The 25,945-nt window shown below is 38.9% G+C and overlaps 1 protein-coding gene across 3 annotated transcripts in view; it reads left to right on the top strand.

The window, feature by feature from the left end:
* Nucleotides 1-227: 227 nt before the first annotated feature.
* The window catches only part of PTGER3 (prostaglandin E receptor 3), a 69,478-nt gene continuing 43,760 nt past the window's right edge, over nucleotides 228-25,945 (top strand). For 2 of the 3 annotated variants that reach the window (XR_007474272.1, XM_004280736.3), the window contains exon 1: nucleotides 233-1,382. Coding sequence is in view for 2 of the 3 variants with exons in the window: in XM_004280736.3 (XP_004280784.1) it covers nucleotides 489-1,382 (894 nt within the window). In the remaining variant the exon portion in view is untranslated. Of the gene's footprint in view, nucleotides 1,383-25,945 lie in introns of all 3 variants that reach the window. The other variant, XM_004280734.3, reaches the window with a different exon arrangement.

Consider the following 25,945-nt stretch of genomic DNA (forward strand, 5'->3'; position numbering starts at 1 on the left):
AGAACCGGAGGAGGCGCGGAGCCGGGCACGGCGGCCTGGCTGGGCGTCCGCTCTGGCCAGGAGTTGGAACATTTCGAGAGGAGTCCTTCGGGGGATTTGCCGAGCCCAGGCGGCCAAGGCATTGGTCGCGCAGCAGCCGAGAGAGGCGCTTAGTTTCTGCCGCATCCCCTCCCACAGCACTTTGGCCGACACCCACGGGCGCCCCGCCCCCCTCGGGCTTATAGGACCGGCCGGGCACCTCCACACGCCTGGGAGCCGGACGCATCCCGGAGCCGACTGCGCGGCTGCCTGTGTCTCCGGAAAGCCCCGCCGCCGCCGCCGAAGTGGCGAAGTGAGGCGGCGGCTGAGCCCCGCATCATGGAGGGCAGCTCCGCCGCGGCCCCGGCCCCAGCCCCAGTCTCCACCGACAACCGCCGCCTCCCGCGTCCGGTCTGCCGGCTCTCGTCGCTGCTCTCAGGGCTCCGTTCCTTCCTCACCTCGAAGACAGTATGAAGGAGACGCGGGGCCATGAGAGTTCCCCTTCCTGCACGCGCCTCAACCACTCCTACCCCGGCATCTGGGCGCCGGAGCGCTCCGCTGAGGCGCAGAGCAACCTAACGCGTCCCGCGGGGCCCGGCGAGGATTTCGGCTCGGTGTCTGTAGCCTTCCCGATGACCATGCTGATCACTGGCTTCGTGGGCAACGCGTTGGCCATGCTGCTCGTGTCTCAGAGCTACCGGCGCCGGGAAAGCAAGCGCAAGAAGTCGTTCCTGCTATGCATCGGCTGGCTGGCGCTCACCGACCTGGTAGGGCAGCTGCTCACCAGCCCGGTGGTCATCGTCCTGTACCTGTCCCACCAGCGCTGGGAGCAGCTCGACCCGTCTGGGAGACTGTGCACCTTCTTCGGACTCATCATGACCGTCTTTGGGCTCTCTTCGCTCTTCATCGCCAGCGCCATGGCCGTCGAGCGGGCGCTGGCCACCCGGGCGCCGCACTGGTACTCGAGCCACATGAAGACGAGCTCCACCCGCGCCGTGCTGCTCGGCGTGTGGCTGGCGGTGCTCGCCTTCGCCCTACTGCCAGTGCTGGGCGTGGGTCAGTACACCATCCAGTGGCCCGGGACGTGGTGCTTCATTAACACCGGGGCAGGGGGCAATGGGACTAGCCCTTCGACCAACCGGGGCAACATTTTCTTCGCTTCCTCCTTTGCTTTCCTGGGGCTGTCAGCGCTGGCAGTCACCTTCGCCTGCAACTTGGCCACCATTAAGGCCCTAGTGTCCCGCTGCCGGGCCAAGGCCACGGCGTCGCAGTCCAGCGCCCAGTGGGGCCGGATCACGACCGAGACGGCTATCCAGCTCATGGGGATCATGTGCGTGCTGTCGGTCTGCTGGTCGCCGTTGCTGGTAGGTAGTTGCAGGGCGTGGGGAGTTCGGGGTGGGAGCGTGCGCGCCGGCGGGCAATGGAGACTTTTGGAAATGGCAGCACCTGCAGGGATGTGTTTGCAAGCACAGAACTTTGGAGAGGGCTCTGCCTGTGCCATCTTGGTCGCGGCTTCAGAGCTGAGCTCCTCACTTACTTGCTGAGTCCCTTCCAAGTGCCAGGCATCGCATTAGGCTCTGATTGTACACGCATGGGGACCACAGGGCTGCTCACGTTCTAACCGGAGAGAGTAAGAGGATACCCAGGTATCATTTCAGTGCTTGTGCAGAAATAGAGATTTCTCCCGGGTGCATTGGGAGCAGGATGGCGATGACAACGGTAGCTCGGTGCTCTGGGTTTTCTCCTATTTCAAATACCTCTCGCAGGTTGAGTCGATTTTCAGTCTGCAGAAGTACTTTACCTGCGACCCACTGCAGACAGGCACAGCCGTCTTGCAGTCTCTGAGCCACTGCTTCCCCTCCCGGAGCAGCCAGCGCTCACGTTGCTTACAGGCTCACTCCTGAAGGGAGGCAGGAGAGTGAAGAAGCATCCTGCCGCTCGGGCAGCCTCAGCCCCTTCGAATTGTGCTGCATCCTCTCCCTCTAGGAAATGCTTGAACCGACAGTCAGCCAGTGGGCCCTGAGACTTGGTAACTCCCCCTGACCAGCCTTTGCTTGTCCTTGTGGCTACCGCGCAGGGCTGATGGCAAGGCCAATCCTGGGATAGGAAGTAGAGGTTCCTGCACTTCCTGGCTCCCCACGAGGGCCACAGCTCGGGAGCAAGTGAGTTTCCACATGCTCCTAGTCTAACGCTCTCTCTTACATTCGTACTTTCCATGTTTTCCTCTGGGATACTTTTAGCTAGACATTTTGTGTAAGTGCTGTTTACTAATTCCTGATGAATGGTTGCTTTTTTAGGCCCCAAGCAGCCTGGTTTAGTAGATGTTCCTGAAGGAGCGATCTGGTCACTGTGACAGGGTTATAACAGGTGATATATTGGACCTGGAAATTTATTAGACAGTTGTGAAAAACTCCTGAATCCCATGGCACGGTTTTCAGAACCCACCCACGTATATTTTTTCTTTTTGTTTTCTTTTCTTGTCTTCTGTGTTTTAAATTTTTTGGACAGGCACAGCGGCACCCAAGATCTTACTTCCCCCCACCAGGGATGGAACCCGTGCCCCCTTCATTGGCACCATGGAGTCTTAACCACTGGACTGCCAGGGAAATCCCGTAGTTTTCTTTTTTTAATTGTGATAAAATACACATAACATGAAATTTGCCATTTTAATCACTTTTAAGTGTACAGTTAAATGGTATTAAGTATATTAACATTGTTGTGCACCATGTATAGTTTTAAATCCCTGCTATTTTATAAGAGAACTGTAGTTCCTTTTCCCCCTCACCCTCCCCTGCATTTGACAACAAAGATATTATAAAATACCTGTATTTAACTGGTGTAGTATATTTAGAGCAGGAGGCTTGGCTCCCAATCAGTAATAGATGGTGACAAGGAGAGTTATGTTGGAACCTCATAGCCCACAAATCGCTGTAAGGTCTCAGTTCTGCATTCCGGGAGCTAGAACCTAGGCTGATGTCATCACCATGGCTTATCAAAGCCAGCACCAATTTTAGACATATTTACTTCTGTAGTGTGTACGTGGCCAAATAGAAGGAAAAAAAGTTCTAAATAATAAGCACTTTGCTAAAGTTGATAATTAACATAACTTTAAAGGCAAACAGAGTATTTGAATTTTCCACAACAGTCATTTGAGGCCGACATATCTGAGTTTGTTCTATCACACTCTTTATATCTGTACTCTATATATCCAAGAAAAAAGGTAAATGATACAAATAAAATGCTTACTCATACAGTTAACCAGACTTATAGTTGATTTTTTCTTTAAGTAGAAGAGAAACTATGTAGTGTGGTTTTTATTTCAAAACTTTTGATCCTAATATGATAAGCATAACAACCTTAGGAAGACTTTAGATAAGTTCTGAAAATTGCAATCTAGGGTGGCCAAACTCACTCTCTTAAGAAAGACTGTATTTGGAATTCATCTTATTTAATTTCAATTAATAGCTGCAATTAAAATATTTGTTGGTTTGCTGCATTTTATCAGATACTTTATTCATTCAGTTCTCATAAAAACATTAAACTTAAATTCAACATGTCATTGTATCAAAGAGAAGAAATTCGTGGTTTCCAAAATAGGTATTTTTTAAACTAAAGGAAATTATTCTATCTTCTGTTTTGTGCACCATTGAAATTAAATCTCCAACTATCTTCAGAAAGATATACAGTACAAAGTTGGAATTATTTCAAAGGAAAGAAGCTGGCAAAACTGCTTTCTTAATAGGTTAGGGAATTATAAGAATGAAAACACTAGAATTTAGTGAATTGAATTTTCAGTGTATTAATGTTGAAGTGAGAGATTGTCTTTTATACTTTTTTCTAACTATAAAACATAGATTCCCTATTAGCTTTCTCTGAATTGGGCATAGGATACTAATCTAATTATCCAAACTCCTTACTTAAAAAGACCCTGAGTATATCTTATCTTGGAAAACTATCATGACTATAATAATATTCAGTTGTCATTGCTGAAAAACTTAGCAGAGTAGAGATACCATAATAAGAAAACATCCCAACTGCTACAAGTTCCTGCTATGCAAATACTTAAATTGAGGGTTTATCTACGGTGCAAACAAAAGCTTTTTTACCTTTTTTTTTTTCCAGAAACTTTACAAAGTACAATAGAAAATGTGAAATTAAGTGAGACTACAGTGGGAAATGATGTCACCGTTGGTAGATGGACTACAGTTCTTAGTCGATATTTATATGAGGCATCAAATTCTGTTGGAATCAGACAGTTGACTCAGCAATGCAATCTGTTTGACTTATTATTTTCGTTACATTTTTTGATGAACTCACCAAATAGTCCAGCTGTTTGACTTGAAGCCAAGTTTCCAGAAGCAGGAATAACCTGAGGCTGTTGTTTAGAGGAAGCCATGACTACATTTTATACTTTTGTACACCTGGTACTCCTCAAACAGGTAGAACGTGGGCTGTAGCTGTCTTAAAAATAGTAGATGTAAAGCTAACTATCAACATTGTGAAAAGAGAGGTATGAGGAAGAGTTTCTTGTCTACAACTTTGGAACTGGATAAAAGCAGTCTTAGAAACTTTTGCCTTTAATCTTGAACTAGCAAATTCCCTGCTCAACATCCACAGATGCCGACAGGAGATGTTTTGCAATATAGATGTAAGTTTTCTTTTAATTTAAGGTTATATTTTGACAAAGGAAATTTGTCTTAAATATACTTCATGTGATAAATAGATGCAATACATTATTTTACAGAAGTAATGCTATTTTATAGTATTAAAAATATTATCAAATTGCTAATTTTCTCTGCCTATTAATTTCTGCCATGTTCAGGATGTTGCTTCAGGGAAAATGATTAAACATGTGAATCGACATTATAGGAAAAAACTTCTATAATTTGTTTTTATAAGAATTGAGATTACTCAGACTTTTTTTTTTTTTGAGTTTACTACAATACATTTTAAGCACTATGGAAGGGATATTAAGTAGACTTATTAACAACTGGTCAAAGCGTTATAATCTGTTCAGAGAAGTAGAATTCCTACATTTATGAGTGAAAAACTTAGAGAACAATACAAGATTGGATGTAATTAATAGTGCCTTTGGCTCTGGGAAGAAAGTCTCTCTGAATTTGCCAGAGTAGGCTTCCAGGAAGGACTGGGATGGCATAGCTTGACCTCATGGCTGAGAATGTGTGTGTCTGTGGACCCAGCCCATGAATACAGAGGGTGCACACTGGAACCACGGGAGGAATGGTTTGAAAAGGTTCCTGTGGCCGGATTGAGGTAGTTAGGATGAACACAGGATGAGGACTGTGTTCTCTTGCCAGTAGGCCATAGAACCTTTATTTTGGGTTTTTGAATAGGGGGATGAGTTTTGAAAACATTGGCAGGGCTGTAGTGTGTGGATAGATTTGGACTGGAAAATGGGAAAGTGAGATCAGTTACAACTTGCTTCTGCAGGTGGGTTAGGCTCTAAGAGTAGATACTGTGGGAAGAGATAAGTCAGAGAAAGAAAGGTAAGAGAGAACTAATCCTGTCAGAAATGGTCAATTTAAGGAGTGATTGATTCACCAAACACTTCTTACACATCTACTGTGTCCTATTCTTTGAGGTGAATATTTTCACATATATTACCTCATTTAACTGCATGCTGTGAGATTGCCACTATTTTCTACATCATTCAGATGAAGAACTCAAGTATAAAGAATATTAGAACCAGATTTCTTATTCAAGATATCTGACTCTGAGTTTATTTTTAATTTTTTATTGTTGTCGTTGATCTGTTTGTTTAGCTTAGATAAAGGCCAAGAATTCTGATCCTAATAGTAGTACTGGGCAAGTTATGTATCCTCTTATCTGTAAAGTGCAAAAGTAGAGCTAATATCTAAGGTCTTTTTCCATTTGTTATGCTCAGGAGAATTATGAGAGATTTGGGAGAATCATAGTTTAATGATCCAGAATGAGAAGTTTGGGAAGGAGACTGCTTGGTCAATTGTTTTTTTATAAGAATGGGGGCTTCTAGGGTTTTGGGACACCATGCATATGGAGATGGCAGATTATCTAAATGATATATCCAGAAGCAAGTATAACTTGAAAATTAATGGCATAAATCAGGGCTTAAAAATGTAGATTTTTTAAATTTTGAGTTTGTCAGAGAGAGCCAAGAATTAAACAAATTCTTAAGCCATCATATTTGAAGAAATTCAGATGGTCTAGAGTTGTAGCATAATTGTGACTCCCTGGCCTTTCTCTTTTGAAAAAGCTGTAAAGGTCAATAACTCAATTATGAAAGTTTCCATAGGATCAGTTTTCTGGGAATAACACTCAGGAATATGCACTACAGGCATTTGTAACAGAGGATGATTGATGATTCGTCTGGGGGAGCCGAGAGGTAGTAGTGAGGGGTACTGGGTGTCATGTTTCAGTTTTTAGTCCTTGCCTTACAGTGTGGGAAGGCAGGGAGGGAAGTCCTCCCTCAAACTCCTCACATACGGGTAGCATTTTTATAATCCACCAGGATTCGACATGCATCTCATTCTTGCCTTGCAACTCTTAAGATCTACAACTGTAGCATGTCACATTCTGAATCCCCCTTTTCCCCTCAATTCCTTATCATAGAGGTAAGTAAGAAGTTTGTATTTCAACTCCTACCATGCTTCTTGAGGATTATTAGATGGCCTCTCAAGTCCCCATTTTCCCTAGAATATTCCAGTTTTCATAGATTAATGAAAGTAACCAAAGAAGGAACCTAATTTTGGGGATTCCTCTTATATCTTGTCTCTTGAGTATATGTCAACTTTTTAGAGTAAACATAGTAATTCATTCTTACATAGAAATGACAGTTGAACAATGTGTGACTTTTTTCATGAGAGGGACACATGCACACGGAAGTAGCACTATGGAATGATGAATCTGTTCCCTTTACTCAGAACACTTTTGTCTCCATTTTCCCACTTTACACTTCACCCCTCAATCATTCAGCTATTGCTGCCGAGCAGTCACCCATCTTGGACTGGTTAAGTTCCCAAGTTAGCAGTCACTTTGTTAGAGGAGCCTTGATTGATCCTCTCTAGAGGATCTTATTAACTGAATATCTGAGCACGTAAATCAAAAGACAGCGTCTGGTCCCAGTGACATACGTAATTCATTGTGTGACCTTAGACAGTTTACTTGATACCTTTGGGAACTATTTTCCTTTTTTTTTTGTAAAATAAGAGTAAAAACACCTACTCAGCCTATTTCACAAGATTGTAATGAAAACCAAAATAAATGTATGTGAAAATAATAGGGAATATTTCTTCCATATTAGGAATACTACTATGATGTTTTACTGGATGATGATATTGACTTCTTGTCTTCAGATAGAACTTCCCCCCAGGAAACTGGAGAAAAGAGACAAGTGATGTTTCATAGCTTGATTAGTTATAGTTAACTGGTGGGGAAATGTGGTGGAGAATGTGACTTTTGAGAAAAAAATAGAGAAATGCAAATCAAAACTACAATGAGATATCATCTCACACCAGTCAGAATGGCCATCATCAAAAAATCTAGAAACAATAAATGCTGGAGAGGGTGTGGAGAAAAGGGAACCCTCTTGCACTGTTGGTGGGAATGTAAATTGATACAGCCACTGTGGAGAACAGTATGGAGGTTCCTTAAAAAACTAGAAATAGAACTACCATATGACCCAGCAATCCCACTACTGGGCATATACCCTGAGAAAACCATAATTCAAAAAGAGTCATGTACCAAAATGTTCATTGCAGCTCTATTTACAATAGCCCGGAGATGGAAACAACCTAAGTGTCCATCATCAGATGAATGGATAAAGAAGATGTGGCACATATATACAATGGAATATTACTCAGCCATAAAAAGAAACGAAATTGAACTATTTGTAATGAGGTGGATAGACCTAGAGTCTGTCATACAGAGTGAAGTAAGTCAGAAAGAGAGAGACAAATACCATATGCTAACACATATATATGGAATTTAAGAGAAAAAAAAATGTCATGAAGAACCTAGGGGTAAGACAGGAATAAAGACTCAGACCTACTAGAGAATGGACTTGAGGATATGCGGAGGGGGAAGGGTAAGCTGTGACAAAGTGAGAGAGAGGCATGGACATATATACACTGCCAAACGTAAGGTAGATAGCTAGTGGGAAGCAGCCGCATAGCACAGGGAGATCAGCTCGTTGCTTTGTGACCACCTAGAGGGGTGGGATAGGGAGCGTGGGAGGGAGGGAGACGCAAGAAGGAAGAGATATGGGAACATATGTATATATATAACTGATTCATTTTGTTGTAAAGCAGAAACTAACACACCATTGTAAAGCAATTATACTCCAATAAAGAAAAAAAAAAAAGAAAAAAAGAAAATAAGAAAAATTGTGCATAAATTTTTACAAGGTACTGTAATTCATTCCTCCTCTTCTCCCCCTGTCGCCATCAATCTTCTGCATTCTCTCAGCTCTGGAATGCTTTCGCCCACACAGCTGCCAGGTAACCCTCTAAATCTAAAACATGCTGGATCCCATCTCACCCTTCCCTTGAACGTGGAGGAGTGCCCACTACCTCGTGCTCTGAAGGCCTCTGTCTAGAATGTGTCTCTTGTCTTTCCAGTCAGGGACGTGGTGTGCTCAGACCTGTCCTCATGTAAATGAGTCAAATTAATTGTGCATCTAGTTGCTGTCCTAGGTCAGATTACTCTGCAGACCTCTTAAGGATAGAACCTGTGCCTTGGTTGTCCTCATCTCTTCACAGGTGATCAGGAATGTTGGGACTGCACAGAATCTCCACCACTGACTCACAGCCCAGAACTGTGTTCACACAAGCCTTAAATCGGACCACAGCATGAGAAACACAGAGTTGTAAACTGCCTCACAGTTAGACCAGGTCCTGACAAGACATTAATATTATTTGCAATCTGCAAGTAGCACAAAGTGTAATTTTCCCATCCAATGGCCCTCCCAGACTCTTGGGCAACATTTATAAGGAGGACATTTCAGTGGCTGATCTTGTCACTTATTCAAAATCTATATATTGTTTTACCATACTGATTTTTATGATAGGTGTTTGAGGACTGTAAATCTAAAAATGAAAGATGCTGGCAGAGACAGAAGAGGAGGTTTGATTTTTCACACTTTAATTCTGTTAGAAAGAAGGAAATTAGATACTAATTAAGGTAAGAGTCATGTAATATACGTATAGGATAAATTCTACACCAAATAGCATTACTATTTTTAAAAATCTTGATAATACAAAGACAGAAGGCCAAATTGGAACTGGAAGCCTATTTATTTTAAGCAATTATTTAATAAAAATAAAGTATAATTTTAAAAATACACTTTTTACTAATCTTTTATTTCCTAAAAGTAAATTTGATTTTTCTGTCCCTCTTTCTGAATACTCAGTGTGTCATTTTCTGTGGTTGAGAATATGCTGCTCTTGGTGAAATTCATGAAAATTTGGAAAAAGGAGTATGTTGTTAATGCTGAAAGAGAGATTCTGAAAGATAGGGCATGTCTTGAAAAATTCACCAGACAGTAGAGTGGAGCTTTCATTGTGGTCTTGATGTATGAAATTTCCCTGATAACATCCTGCTACCAACCACCTTGTTTGGGTCAAGTAGAGCACACACATCCGTATTTCCCCAAATAGACTATTGCCTCAGCAGTCAAAGGCACAAACAGCAGTTAGTGACCTCTGCCTGTGTTTCGTAAGAAGAGCAAGAGAAAGTGGTTGCTTCCATGTCCTGGCTATTGTAAATAGAGCTGCATGGACCTAGAGTCTGTCATACAGAATGAAGTAATTCAGAAAGAGAAAAACAAATACTGTATGCTAACACATATGTATGGAATCCAAAAAAAAAAAAAAAAAAGGTTCTGAAGAACCTATGGTCAGGACAGGAATAAAGACACAGATGTAGAGAATGGACTTGAGGACATGGGGAGGGGGAAGGGTAAGCTGGAGCTGGGATGAAGTGAGAGAGTGGCATGGACATATACACACTACCAAATGTAAAATAGATAGCTAGTGGGAAGCAGCCACATAGCACAGGGATCACCGAGGTGCTTTGTGACCACCTAGACGGGTAGGGTAGGGAGAGTGGGAGGGAAGGAGATGCAAGAGGGAGGAGATATGGAGATATATGTATATGTATAACTGATTCACTTTGTCATACAGCAGAAACTAACACACCATTGTAAAGCAATTATACTCCAATAAAGATGTTTAAAAAAAAAAGAGAAAGTGATGGAAGAAGCAGGTGAGGGCCATAGAATAAGGCACTGGAAGGCAAGAGCCCAGGGTTCTCGTCTTGGCTTCTTTACCACAGGATAAAAGTCACTGTATCTTTCTGGTTTTCCCTTTCCTCATCAGTAAGATAAAACAGTTACCACTCTAACCTTCCTTCCGGTTCTGACTTCCTGTGGCTCGAAATAAATAAAATCGTTCCTTTTGGACATACTATATTAAATATGTGGGGGAACATACCCAAAGACTTCTTAAGAAAAATCATAGAAATGTATGCAAATGGACAGAGTAGATCATGCATTCTGTTATACAATTATTCTGTGAATATTTACTGCTTGCTACGTGCCTGCCACTCTGGTGATACGGTGGTGACCAGGGCTGACGCCTACGGTTGTAGGTGCTGAACGGTTACATGGCTCTAGGGGGCACTCTTCACATCATGTTCTATGTGCATGACAGTCCTTGTGGAGCAGGGTGCCATCTGTGCTGTACTTGGTAGCCCTGAGAGTGAGCCAAACAGACATGTTAGCTTCTTCCATGAAGCTTTCAATCCACTAAGGTAGACCGACAGTGAATAAACAATCCTTCCAATAAACAAATGTAACCAGTCTGATGGGTCATTACCCTGGTTGCTTTCACTGCCACGTGGTTCAGCTTTTGCAGGTTGGCCTTGTCTGGGCTGAAGGGCAGTGCTGGTCCACTGCTGCTGTGAGGCCCTGATGGATCACGTCCCTGTCCAGGCTGTAGTGGGTCCGTGCCTGGGCGCAATCATTAGAGAGCACATTAATTCACACCCATAACTTCAGCCCCAAAGCTCACCAGCAATTCCCTGGAGCGCAACCACTGTGCTACAGGGTAAGGACCCAGAGAATAGCTGACCTCAGGCCACATACTGCCTGGAACCAACCTTCCCTCTTGGGTCCTTAGGCTCTGGGTTGTACTCAGATCATCCCCACACAAGTTTGTCTTTCTCTTCCAGTAAATTTTCTTTTAAGGCTTTCCATGTCTTTTCCCTGTACCGAATGTAGCCAAAGTTGCTGTGCTTTAAGTTTCTTGGCTTCAGATATTGGGAGAGGAGGTTAGATTTCTCAGCCTCTTTTTTCCAGAAAATATGATGGTCTAACTCTTCCCAAGTGATCAGCAGTTTATACCAGGTGTGTTGCATGGATTTTCCTTTGTTGTACCACACAAGTTTCCACTGTGTAAATCTACTCATTCTACATTTACCAAAGTAAATGTTTCTTACTTCTGTAACATCTGCTCCAATGTGACTTGCTCTGCCCACTTGAACAGAGAAGAGGGGGCAGCTTCTGACATTCCCTTACATACATCATTAAAACAATGGGTGTGTTATGAAGGCAAGAAAAAGGTGCTTTGGGAAAGTGTCAAAGAGGACCTTCTCTTGATGTATTGGTGGATGCAGTGGTGGTTAAGGAGAGCTTCCCTAAGAAAATGTCATTTATGGTGAATCTTGAAAGATGTTACTTGAGGAAGAAAGAGCAGCTTGCAAAGCCATCAGTGTAGGAAAGAGGTGGAAGCATTAGAGTAACTTAAAGAGGGCCAGATGGGTACATTAGAGTGAGTAAAACGGGCGGTGACTTTAAGGTGAAGCCAGGGAGGTAGACAGGGCCAAACCATGTAGAACCCTGTCATTTTTGTTTGGGAGTTTATAGATTTTTATCTCAAGTATGATGGAGAACAACTAGCTTTGAGTAAGGGAGTGATTTGTTCTGTTTTGTGTATTAAGAAGATCACTCAGGTTGCCTTATGAATTAGAAAAGTGAGGCATCAGAGCCCTTGAGTACTGAGGTCAGTTGGAGATGTAGAGACATTAATAAGGATAAACTTTTTTTCCTTAAGTGTAGCTTTGAAAGAAGGAGAGACATAGCTTGGTATAGAATTGGCAGTGGGAGTGAGAGTCAGTGCAGAAGCACAGAGGGAAAAATTGAGCCAGGTGTGCTGGAAATAGTAAGCAAATCTGTTTTTGTTGAAGTATGCTTGAGAAAGTCAAGAAATATTATGAGTCAAATAGGGACTGAGGGATAAGGGAGGGAGGAGTGTGTTGGTAGATTGCCTTGAAAATTAGAAATAGGAATTTGTATTTCATCTTGCACAAGCTGTATTTCATCTTGCACAAGCTGTCTATACTTCTGTTGTATGTTTGTAAAATAAGAAGGTTGACCTTATAAAATCTCTTGGTTTATAAAAGGTCATTTAGTAAAACAAATGTTTTGTTTGATCTCTTTCTAGAATATTCTTGGTGAAATTGTCCAAGCTTTGTTTGAATACTTTACTTGTAGGAAATTCATTGCTTTTTAAGGGGCACAAAAAATTTTCTTAGAGGCAAGCATTGTGCTAGGTTCTTTCTTTCCTTCTTTCTTTCTTTTCCTTTCTCTCTCTCTCTCTCTCTCTCTTTCTTTTATGATCAAATGTAATAATATATGTAAAACACTTAAACATCATATCACACTAATAAGCACTTAATAAATGTTAGCTTCATTATCCCACTTCCGACTTGTGACAGATACTTCTTCTCCTCAGTTTCCAGAAGTCATCACTATTATGATTTTCCAGAACACTGTTTTAGTATTGTTTGTGTGTATATTACAAAATGGTGTCATATTACACATATTATTCTGCAGTTTGCCTTTTTTCAATTAACAGTGATGTTTTGTGATTTACCCATGTTGACACAAATGAATCTAGTATATTCATTTTAAGTGGTTTTAATATATTAAATAAAATATAAATACTATATATTTATTGTATAATACAATATATACAATATAAAATACTACTGTGTATCATTTCTTTTTTAATTCTATTTTTAAATTTTATTTATTTATTTATCTATCTATTTATTTATTTTTGAGGATCTGGAAACATTAGGCACACAGTAAATTCTTACCCTCTAACATATTATTTTATTATTATTATTAATATTTTTCTTTTTACCTTTTGACCCATTTCTCTCACCCTCACCCTCACCTCTGTTAACCACCCATCTGTTCTGTCTGTCTCTAAGCTTGGTTGTTGTTATTTTTTTAGATTTTACATGTAAGTGAGAACATACGATATTTGTCTTTCTCCGACTTATTTCACATGGCATAATGCCTTGGAAGCCCATGCATTTTGTCACAATTGGCAAGTTTTATTCTTTTTTCATGACTGAGTAACTGAGTAATACTCCATTGTGTGTGTGAGTGTATCTTCTTTATTCATTCATCCATCAGTGGGCACTTTGTTTCCGTATCTTGGCTATTGTAAATAACACTGCAGTGAACATGAGCATGCATATATCTTTCCAAGTTATTGTTTTTGTTTTCTTTGATAACTACCCAGAAGTGGAATTGCTGGATTGTATGGTAGCTCTATTTTTAATTTTTTGAAGAACCTCCATACCATTTTCCACAGTGGTTGCACCAATTTACATTCCCACCAACAGTGCACAAGGGTCTCCTTTTCTTCACATCCTCACTAGCTCTTGTTAATTCTTATCTTTTTGATAATAGCCATTCTAAGAGGTGTGAGGTAATATCTCATTGTAACTTTGGTTTGCATTTTCCTGATGATTAGTGATGTCGAGCGTCTTTTCATGTGCTTTTTGGCCATCTGTATGTCTTCTTTGGAAAAATGTCTATTCAGATCCTCTGCCCATTTTTAAATGATTGTTTATTTGCTATTTAGTTGTATGAGTTCTTTATGTATTTTGGATATTAGTCCCTTATCAGATATACAGAATTACAGAATTCTGTAATCAGAATTACAATTTTTTTTTCCATTCAGTTGGTTGCCTTTTCATTGTGTTGATGGTTTCCTTTGCTGTGAAGAACTTTTTAATTTGATGTAGTCCCACTTGTTCATTTTTGCTTTGGGTGTCAGATTCAAAAAATCATCACGAAGGCCTATGTCAAAGAGCTTACCACCTATGTTTTCCTCTAGGAGCTTTATGGTTTCAGGCCTTACATTCATGTTCTGGGCTCTTTCTCACAAATAATTTTCTTTATTTCTTACAACAACCCTATGAGGTTCCAATATACAGATAACGAAGAAACCAAAGCTAAAAGAGGTTGAGTGATTCATTCAAGGTAACACTCAACGTAAGCAGTCAAACTGGGAATCAATGGCCAAGCTCTTTTCTCCAAGCCATGGTGACTCAATGTAGCCCAGTTCATCTTGAGCTGTTCTTTCTATTAGAAAAATTTAATTTCCCTTATTTGGTTGAATTGGAGTGTTGCTAATTCTTGTCCTTGGTTTATGTGGAACAATACTAAATTTAATTAGAGATATCTTTTATTTTTAAAGATATATGACACTATACTTCTAAGTTAGGTATCAAGGAGTTCTACTAAATCAATGTAAATAAACAGTAAAATAACATGAAATTATCTTGACAATGTCAGGGGCAGGAGCCATGATGTGTTAATTCATTTAAGTGACACTTTATTAAATATCAGTTGTGTGTGAGGCACTGTGCTACAACCTGACAGAACAATGACATGGTCCTTGTCCTCAAGGAATGTGTTGTTTACTGAATGATTCCCTGGAGAAACTTGAGGTTGTGACTCAAAAAAGCAACATTATTTTCCGTGTCAATTTTGAATATAGGAAAAAAGCTGGGGACCATTCAGAATTTATCCATTCATTCAGTGATTATTTATTGAGTAACTACTATGTGTTAGGCACAGTTCTAGGTGCTGGAAATATAGTAGTTAAATAGGCAGACTAGTTTCCTGCTCTCGGGGAACATGCATTCTAGTGGAAGGAGAAAGTCAATCACTAAATTAGATGAAAGCCAGATTGTGATAAATACTGTTGAGAAAATAAAGCAATGTGATGTGATAGAGGGAGCCTGGGAAACTTTTGTAGATGGGGTCTTGAGAGAAAGGTGCCTCTTAAATGAGAGGTAACATTTAAGCTGAGATCTGAGTGAAAGGAAAGAACCAGGTGTGAATGATCTCCAGGAAGAACATTCTAAGCAGAAGGAACAGCAAAGGCCCTCACCTCAAGGTGAGCTCAAGGGATAGAAAGAAGTCCAGTGTGGCTGAAGTGAGATGAACAGGGAGAGAGTAGAGTGCCATGAATTGAGGTCAGAGACCGTGTTGGGATCCAGATCGTGTGAGGCCATGCAGAGGAGTTTTGATATGATTTTAAGAGAACACTGGAAGACTTGAAGCAAGGGAGTGACATTATTAGATTTACATTTTTAAAAGATCCTTCTCAAAGCTGTGTGAAGACTGGATTGCAGAAAGGCCAGAGTGGGAGCAGGGAGACCAGATAGAAGGTGTTGAAGTTCTCCAAGTGAGGGTCGATGACAGCTGAGGTTGGAGTGGAGAAGTGGATATATTCACATAGAGCATTTTGGAGATAAGAGTTTATAAGACATTCTGTGATTTCTCTAATCCTTGTCCTGTAACTATGACAAGAAATAGGGTCCTGTCTTCTTCTCTGAGCCTCTGGTAGGGAGGTGGCTATCTGTCAGCAAATGACTTTCCTTGTGACTCCTTAAAATGGAAGTGACCGCGCCAGGCTTACACAGCTAGCAATGGGCAGATTTAGGATTAAGTTCTATCTAATGGGCTGTATTTTTTTTTTTTTCTGAGATGTGAATTGGAATAGTCAGAGAGAAAGGGAAATAAGCAAAGTTTGCTTATACAATAGTAGGATGTTATAAGAATCATCATCCCCAAAGAAGATCCAGACCAAGCTAAAGCAAGCTAGTTTAAGAAAAAAAAAAAGGGTGGGGGGAGGATTTCTTGATTTACATAAATTGCTGGGGGTGCCCAGAGTGGAGGTGGCCTTGTGGAAGACAGAAGCCAGGACTCTCTCTTTCTGTATCTCTCACTTTGACTTCTTGCCTGTGTCAGAATCTCCAATTCAGGCTCTGCTTCTAAGGAACCAACCTAAAATACAGCTTTGCAGCTCATTGGCCAAGTCCCATATACTTTTTTTCAGAACTTTAGGTTAATAGGTTTATATTTACAGCCTGCATGTAGGGGTTTAATTTTGCCTTTGTAGCAATACAGTATTTCAGTGACAATGTCTTCTTGAAGGACTGTTTCAACAAATTTCTTTTCCTTCCTTCCTTCCTTCCTTCCTTCCTTCCTTCCTTCCTTCTTTCCTCCCTCCCTCCCTCCCTCCCTTCCTGCCTCTCTTCCTCTCTTCCTCTCTTCCTCCCTTTGGCCCTCCCTCCCTCACTCCTTCTTTCTTCTTTATTATTATTTTTTTTTGTAAGTACAAGAAACAGTTATACATGACATAAAGTTTCAGGACCGCACTTCATCTTCAAAGACTATTGTGAGTTTTGTTAAGCTATGATAAAATATTTAGGCTCAGAGAATTGTCCAGAAGTGAGCTAATAGTGTAATGTGAAGTTTCCAATGGAACAGAGGTAGCTGTATAAGGCTCTGAAAGCTCACAAATATGCCATCAACACCACAGTGAGGCAACAGGAGAAGAAAAAGGAAGCTCTTTCTTGATTTTTCCATGAAGGGTGAATTGCAGTCTGGGTTTGATGTTAATCTGTGACTTCCTCTTTATAAATCAGTGGATGTGCTAACAGCCCACAGGCTGGGTGGCATATTTTTGAATTTACTTAATGGTAATAATTTCCTCCAGAATAGATTAAGGATTTGCCTGGATCCAGAAGTAAATTTCTTAATTTCTTCTCTTTTGTTCTATAAAAGATATTAGGGAACATCTTGATTTTTTTTTCTTTAGCATCTATTTGTAATTAAATTCTGCTGTAGATCAATTTCAGGAAGTGTGGAAATATCCTCTGACATCAGATCTCTTGTCTTCTCCCTCAACTTGATTCTTGGTTGCAAACAGCAGAATCTGACTCCAAGCACAAAGGGCCTATGTGAAAAGGATATTGGAGGGAAAGCTGGCAGGCCAGGTTTAGAAGAGGCAGGACACAGACTATTCTAGATACTGAGCATGAGGCCACACTGCCAAGATCTTGCTGCAAAACAGTTTGCTGCGTGCTGCTAGGATGGACTACAAACTCCATTGCTCTTTGTGTCTCTGTGTCCTGGGGGCAAACCTGACTGCTTCCCCTCCCCCCCCCCCCCCCCCCCCCCGCCGCTATATGAAGGGGTTACTAGAAGAAGGATTAGGCACGTGCAGCAACTTGTTTTTGAAGTAGGAACTGATAGTGAGAGGTATATGCTGAGATTTCTCTCCCACCCAGAATATATAGAAAAAGTTCGTCAAAATTGGGGCATTAATAATAAAAGATGGGAGTTCACTGTTATCATCTAATTCATCCTTAGAAACATTATGACAGTAATGTTGTATCTTTCAACACCTGTGTGTGTCGTGTGTATGTGTGTGTTCATGTCATTTATTGGGGAGTTGGAGTGTAGTGAGACTGGTGGAGAGGAAGCTGAAGAAACCCACAAAACAAAAGGACATATTTATTGAATGCCTACTATATGCAAGTACTTGAGAATTAGTTTATTATCTCATTTAATCTTCACAAGTTTATCAGTTTGGTATTTTTATCCTCATCTTTCAGTTGCACATACTAAAATTTAAACAATTAAAAAATTCTCCCCAATCCTACCCCTAGAAATTGGTAGCAGCTAGATTTTTTTATGCTGTAAAAATCTCTTTCATGTTGGTTGTCTTTTCTTTATTAGTTTACTAAAACGTTTTCAAGTTACTTCATTGAAAATGTCACACAAAAAAGAACAGATTGATTGAGAATAGTTAATAATCACAGAAACTGGATGGGTCATATAATTACAGTGATTAAAGGTTTCCTGCAGTATCTTCGTTCATTCATTAATTGATTGCCCTTCTTAGGAGATTGGGTTTCTAGAGAACATACTGTCAAAATCCCTGTAGAAATGACAAGAAATTTTTGCTTGTCCTACAACAGACAGTTAAAGGATTCCATTCAACATGATACCTACAATTTAGGAGTTTTTTTCTGTTAAGGGGCAGCATCAATTTCATCCTGTCTGTCTCTTCAGGTTTAGAACACTCACATACAGTGGTAAAGTTTTACTAGGCAAATATTTTTCAGCTAGTACAATTCACAACTATTATTCTTTTTACTAAACTATTTATAAAACAAATAAAAGTGCTTATTGAGTTCTTATTGCTTAGTGGGGAAGTGTTTGACTAAAGTCAAAATTAGAAAATTTGTTTTGACAGTCTTAAAACTTCTAACATGATACAGTACAATTGGGATTCTTGCAAACCTGCTTTCGTCTTTTTTTTTTTTTTCTTATAATTATAGAGAAGAAAAAGAGCCTGAACCTTACTGAACCTTAGTGTGTTCACAGTGACTCTCTAACATGGAATTCAGGCATGTTTCCATCCAGCACCCTCTCACCCAGATTAAAAGGCTTCAGATTCCTTAGTTTAATCCTTAAGATCTTGGATTTGGCCACATTTACCTCTCATTTTCCATTCCTCCCCCAGCATCCCTATCTTCAGTCATAGAAATCAATCTGAAGTTCCTAGAATGACTCACACAATTTCACACTTAGAAGTGTGAACTCGGTATTTCAAAACTCTCCAGAAGCTTCTGCTGTTTTAGGGGACAGAGCTTCCCTAATCCTGGAGACTGATTCAAATGCTCTGCTTCTATACTCCATAGTGCATGCACATACCCTTTTTACTTAATTATGCACAGTTATATTTACAATTGTCATAGTGTTTATTATGACAGTGAGGATGATTGCCCACAGTAGACAAGTGCTTGCTTTACAACAGGCACTGAGCTTAGCATTTCACAGACATAATCTCATTTTCTTCTGTCAACAGCACTACAAGAGGATACTCTTATCTCCTTTTTCAGATGAGGAAATTGGTTTTGAGATGTTAAGTAACTTTCCCAAGGTCACAAAGTTAACAAAAAGCAGACCTGACCTTCAAATCTAGATTTGTCTGACTTTATAGCCTATGTAATGAACCGCTAAATGAAATGGCCTCCCTCTTGTTAATATCCATTTATTCGTCTGATGTACTATAAACTGTAAACTGCTAAAGAGCAGAGACCTTGCCATATTTGTCTATAAATCTTCGTAGCCCATAGCAGGCACTCAATAAATGATTGTGGAATGAATGAAGAAATGAAGTTGCAATAAACTGAAGAGGATGCTAGATTTGGAATCAGAAAATTGAGGTTTAAATTTGGCCTTAAGAGTTTTACATATGTTACATGGTTTTTAATCTTCACATAAATTTTTCAAGGTAGAAGATATTTATCTATTTTATTTTATTATATTACTTTTTCATTTACTGGGTAAGAAACTTGCTTTAAGTCCAACAGTTGGTAAATGGTATTGAGCAAATCAAACCCAACTCTTTTTTATTCCAAAGCCACCAGTACAGCTTGTATCTAATGAAAAATGGTACTAATTTATGCAGTAAAACTGTGAGCATTTTTTAAAAAACTTTACACCTTTCCTTTTATTTGTTAACTTTTATTGTTTCCACATTGTTCTTAGTAATAAAAAGTCTTAGAAACACTGAAAAATACAAGGATGGGAGAAACGGCATTGTTTTTGTAAAACAAGAGAGAAGTTATTTAGAAGCAGTGGGTAGAAAACAGCTTTTCCAATGCCTGGTATCCAAAGAAGAACAAAACAAAAAGGATATTTGGAAAGGTGCCCTGGGGATAACATTTAAACAACGAGGAATTTTAGCAACAATAGGGAAACAATAAAACTAACAAAGGAGGGGAAAAACATGCTTCAAAATATGCTCAAAAGTTTCAGTATATTTATGTTGCCCTCAGTTGTTATTAGAGATGGTATAATATGGTATCTTCAGAATAAAAAACATAACTGCAAACCCAGAGTTGGGGCAGTCTTCAGAGTTGATTAATCCAGAAGCTCAGCATTGTCATCCAGCTTGCCCCTTCTTTTGCAGTCTGGCCTCATCCTATGACTTGTTCCCCTCAGGTGGGAGGATGGTTGCTAGTACATGCTTCCTAGTTCACCTCTAGCAGGAGAGAGAAGCTGTGTTTTTTTCTATGGCTCTCCCCTAAAAATGAAGAAACTTTTCCCCAGATGTCCTTAGGGAACCTCCTCATGGGACTCATTTCCTAGTATGGGGTCATATCATCATCCCTGGTGCAGACACTTCCATTAGCTAGGGATGGGGTCAGCCCTGAAGCACTTAGTCTTCAATGAAAATAGATGTGATGGGAGAAGCAGAGATGGGAGACTGGATGTTGAACAGGCAACCAATAATGGACACTATAGTGATGACATCTATGCAGTTTAATTGAGAGAATGCACGTGGAAGGCCGTCAAAAAGTATAAAGCACTAGACATGCACTGTCCCATATGGTAGCCCAGAGCACTTGGTTATTGGACACTTGAACATGAATACTCCGAATTGAGATATAAGTGTAAAATACCTATCAGATTTTGAAGATTAAGTACAAAAAGAAAGTAAAATATCTCATAATTTTTATATTGATTACATGTTGAAATAATATTTCAGATATATTTGATAAATTAAAAATATTATTAAAATCAATTCTACATGTTTCTTTTTACTTTTTAAAATGTGGTTACTATAAAACTTAAAAGTATACATGTGGCTCACATTTGTGGCTTGAATTATTTTCTTTTGGACAGAGCTGCATTAGACCAATGATCTTCCAATTGATTTATCTGGGAAAACTACTTCAATAAGTATCTTTAGAGTAACACATACAAACAAAGCTGTTCTGGTTCAATGGGGTGGGGAGCTGGATATTTCCAAGTTCCAATAATACCTGTTCACTAATTCCTGCAAAATTATTCTTGAAAATATTTACATCAAATATAGGTTTTTAAATGAAATCAACAAAAGTCCCTAAGATAATAACAGGAATAATTTTACAATTACTCCTATTAATTTTTTAAGATCTCCCCTGGGAAATTAGTACTGCAATAAAATTCCTCTCGGAACTCACAGGTTAAAGAGAGAGGGAGCTAATGGAGGATCTGTTTATCTTCCATAGAAGCGTATAATTCTCATAAGAGTTTGGTATTTGAGTCATGGGAAAAATAGATTTCTTCTTCATGTTTGCTTAATTCTGGTTCCTATTATTTACTTTGCTGTTGGACCAAATGGTATGAATCCAATTAAATCAACAGATGAGAAAAAAGCAGCTGAATGGGGGAAAACATAGAAAATGAACAGGTTACAAGTTCCATGTTCCTGCATTACATATAATATGAATTTAATCTTCCTCAAACTTTGCTCAAATCTGGTAAAAAATTGTAAGTGTTAACTATAATTTATGTGATTTTGTAAAGTCTGATTTCCTGAAAATGGAAAGGAGAATCTTTTCAGAAGAGCATTTTGAAAAATAAAGTTTATCATTTGTAATGCAAATATCACATGGTACTTGATGGTGTTCATCTGCCATCTACATAGTGCCTGAAAGGAAAGAGTGATTGTGAAGATGTATTAAAAGGCTGCTACATAAACCTTAATGGATGATGGAGTCAAAAAGGGACTTGTACCTCTACTGGACATGGCAAGTTACCATTCTGTCGTGTGTCATAGCCACATTCTTCTTCATTGGAATTCATGTACTAGCTAAGAGGTGACAGTGAAGGGACCTTTTATGCTTCCTTTTATTATATTTAACATCTGAATGTTAATAATACCACAACAATAACAACTAATACTTACACAGTACTTACTATAAGTCAGGTTACAATATACGTCCATATCTGTTAACACAGCAAACCTGGAAGGTGAATGGGTTGCAGGAATCAATGTCTTCAGTGCTGCTACTTGGAAACCCAAAACGATACTCATCAAAAATTTTGGTTGTCACTTTCCCCCCTCACAAAGGCCAAGCAATAAAAGTGGAAGTTAAACCCAGTTAACACCGTTCTCTTTAAAAAGGTTGAGGCATTGGAGGCTGAGCTTCCTGTCACAGTCAGGAAATCATAGAAAGTTCTTCTTAATGTCAAAGAAAAAAGGATGCCACTGTGTGACACTTTACTCCCCTCAAGTTGTGGATCTGGCATTGCACAATTACCTAGCCCCTATTTATAGTCAACAACAGAATGAGAATTAACTATAAAGAAAGCTGGTAAATTTTATGAAGGAGTGTTTTGTGTTGGGAAATAGAAAATAATGTCAGGAAGTTCCCATGCTAATACTAAAAGAATATATATATTCTTTTTCAGATTCTTTTCTGTTATAGGTTATTACAAAATTTTGAGTATAGTTCCCTGTGCTATACAGTAAGTACTTGATGGTTATCCATTTTATATATAGTAGTGTATATATGCTAATCCCAACCTAATTTATCCTGCCCCTACCCATTTGGTAACCATAAATTTGTTTTCTATGTCTGTGGGTCTATTTCTGTTTTGCTTTTTTTAATCTTTTTATTTTATATTGGAGTATAGCCAGTTAACAATGTTGTGATAGTTTCAGGTGCACAGCAAAGGGACTTAGCCATACGTTACATGTATCCATTCTCCCCCAAACTCCCCTTCCATCCAGGCTGGCACACAACATTGAGCAGAGTTCCCTGTGCTATACAGTAGGTCCTTGTTGTTTATCCATTTTAAGTATAGCAGTGTGTACATGTTGATCCCAAACTCCCTCACTATCCCTTCCCCCCATCTTCCACCCCAGTAACCATAAGTTCATTCTCTAAATCTGTGAGTCTGTTTCTGTTTTATAAATAAGTTCATTTGTATCTTTTTTTTTTCAGATTCCACATATCAGTGATATCACATGATATTTGTCTTTGGCTTACTTCACTTAGTATGATAATCTCTAGGTCCATCCATGTTGCTACAAATGGAAATATTTCATTCTTTTTTATGGCTGAGTAATACTCCTTTGTATGTATATATATACCAAATCTTCTTTATCCATTCATCTGTCTTTGGACATTTAGGTTGCTTCCATGTCTTGGCTATTGTAAATAGTGCTGCAATGAACATTGAGGCACATGTATCTTTTCAAATTATAGTTTTCTCCAGATATATGCCCAATATTGGGGCTGCAGGATCATATGGTAACTCTGTTTTTAGTTTTTTAAGGAACCTCCATACTATGCTCCATAGTGGCTATAACCAATTTACATTCCCACCAACAGTGTAAGAGGGTTTTCTCCACACCCTCTCCAGAATTTATTACTTCTTTGATTTTTATTTTTTATTGAAATGTAGTTGACATACAATATTATGTTAGTTTTAGGTGCACTATATAATGATTTGACATTTGCATACATTAGTAACCATCTGTTGCATACAAAGTTATTACAATATTATTGACCATATTCCTTATGCTGTATATTACATCCCTGTTACTATTTATTATATAACTGAAGGTTTGTACCCCTTAATCCCCTTCAACTATTTTGTGCTCCCACCTCCCTCCCTTCTGGCAACCAATTTTTCTCTGTATCGATGAGTCTGTTTTCTATTGTTTTTTTAGTCTCCATTTCATTTATTTCTTCTCTAATCTTTATTATTTCTTTCCTCCTAATAACTTTGGGTTTTGTTTGTTCTTTACTTTCTACTTCCTTTAGGTGTAAGGTTAGATTGTTTATTTTAGATTTTTGTTTGTTTGTTTCCTGAGATAGAATTGCATTGCTATAAACTTCCTTCTTAGAGTTACTTTTACTATGTCCCACAGATTTTGAATTGTTGTATTTCCATTTTTATTTGTCTCCAGGAATTTAGTTTCCTCTTTGATGCTTCAGTCGCCCATTGGTTGTTTAGTAGCATTTGTTTAGCCTCCATGTGTTTGTGTTTTTTGCAGCTTTTTTCTCTTAGTTGATTTCTAGTGTCATTGTGTTGTCGTCAGAAAAAATTCTTGATATAATTTGTTTTCCTAAATTTATAGAGACTTGTTTTTTGGCTAGCATGAGATCTATCCTGGAAAATTTTCCAGGTGCACTTGAAAAGAATGTGTATTCTGTGGTTTTTAGATGGAATGATCTATATATATTTATTAAGACCATCTGGTATGATGTGTCATTTAAGGCCAGTGTTTTCTTATCAGTATTCTGTCTGGCTGTTCTATACATTGATATAAGTGGGGTGTTAAAGTTCCCTACTATTATTGTGTTACTGTCAATTTTTCCCTTTATTTTTGTTAATATATGCTTTATGTATTTAGGTGCTCCTATGTTGGGTGCATATACATTTTCAATTGTTATATCAATCTCTTTATCATTATGTAATGTCCTTCTATGTCTCTGCTACAGTCTTTGTTTTTAAGTCTATTTTGTCCCTTTTATAAGTATTGCTACTCCACAATTCTTTTTGTTTCCATTTGCATGGGATGCCTTTTTCCATCCCCTCACTTACAGTCTGTGTGTCTTTAGATCTGAAGTGACTCTTTTACAGGCAGCATATGTATGGGTCTTTTTTTAATTCATTCAGCCACTATATGTCTTTTTATTGGAGCATTTAGTCCATATACATTTAAATTAATTATTGATAGATATACTTGTTAATTGTTTTCTGGTCATTTTTATAGTTTTTTCTTTCTTCTTCTTTTGCTCTCTTCTGTTTTTATTTGATAACTATCTTTAGTGTTATGTTTAAATCGCTTTCTCTTTTTTGTGAGTGTATCCATTATAGGTTTTTGGTTTGTGATAGCCACAAGGTTCATGTTTATTATGTTATACATGATTATTTTAAGTTGATGATCTCTTAAGTTCAAACACATTTTAACAGCCCTGTACTTTTACTACCCTCTACCGCTTTTAATGTTTTTGACATCATATTTTACATCTTTTTGTTTTGTGTATACCTTAACTACTTATTGTGGATATAGATGATTTTACTACTTTTGTCTTTTAACCTTCCTACTAGCTTTATAAGTAGTTGATCTACTACCTTTGCTGTATATTTGCCTTTACCAATGAGATTTTTCCTTTTGTAATTTTCATGTTTCTAATTGTGATTTTTTCTTTTCTTCTTAGAGAACTCCCTTTAACATTTCTTGTAAAACCAGTTTAGTGGTGCTGAACTCTTTTAGCACCAATAAACTCTTTATCTCTCCTTCAAATCTGAATGATAGCCTTTCAGGGTGTAAGTTTTTTCCTGTCATCATTTTGAATATATCATGCCACTCCCTTCTGGCCTGAAAATTTTCTACCGAAAAGACAGCTGATAGTCTGATGGGAGTTTCCTTGTACATACCTGGTTGCTTTTCTCTTGTTACTTTTAAGATTCTCTCTTTATATTTAATTTTTGCCATTTTAATTATAATGTGTCCTCATGTGGACCTCTTTGGATTCATCTTGTTTGGGACTCTCTGTGCTTTTTGGACCTGAATGTCTGTTTCTTTTCCCAGTTTAGGAATGTTTTCAGCTATTATTTCTTTAAATAAGTTTTCTGTCTTTTTCTCTCTCTCCTCCTTCTTAGACCTTTATAATGTGAATGTTGGGATGCTTGATGTTGTCCCAAAGGTCTCTTAAACTATCTTCATTTTTTAAAATTCTTTTTTCTTTTTTATGTTCAGCTTGAGTGATTTCCACTACTCTGTCTTCCAGTCCACTGATCCTTTCCTCTGTATCATCTACTCTACTCTTGATGCTTTCTAGTGTATTTTTTATTTCAGTCATTGTATTCTTCACCACTGTTTGGTTCTTCTCTGTATTTTCTAACTCTTTGTTAAAATTCTCACTGTGTTCATCCATTCTTCTGAGTTTGTTGAGCATCTTTATGATCATTATC

This window comes from Orcinus orca, chromosome 1 (assembly GCF_937001465.1).
Source record: "Orcinus orca chromosome 1, mOrcOrc1.1, whole genome shotgun sequence".
Classification (NCBI taxonomy): Eukaryota; Metazoa; Chordata; class Mammalia; order Artiodactyla; family Delphinidae; genus Orcinus; species Orcinus orca.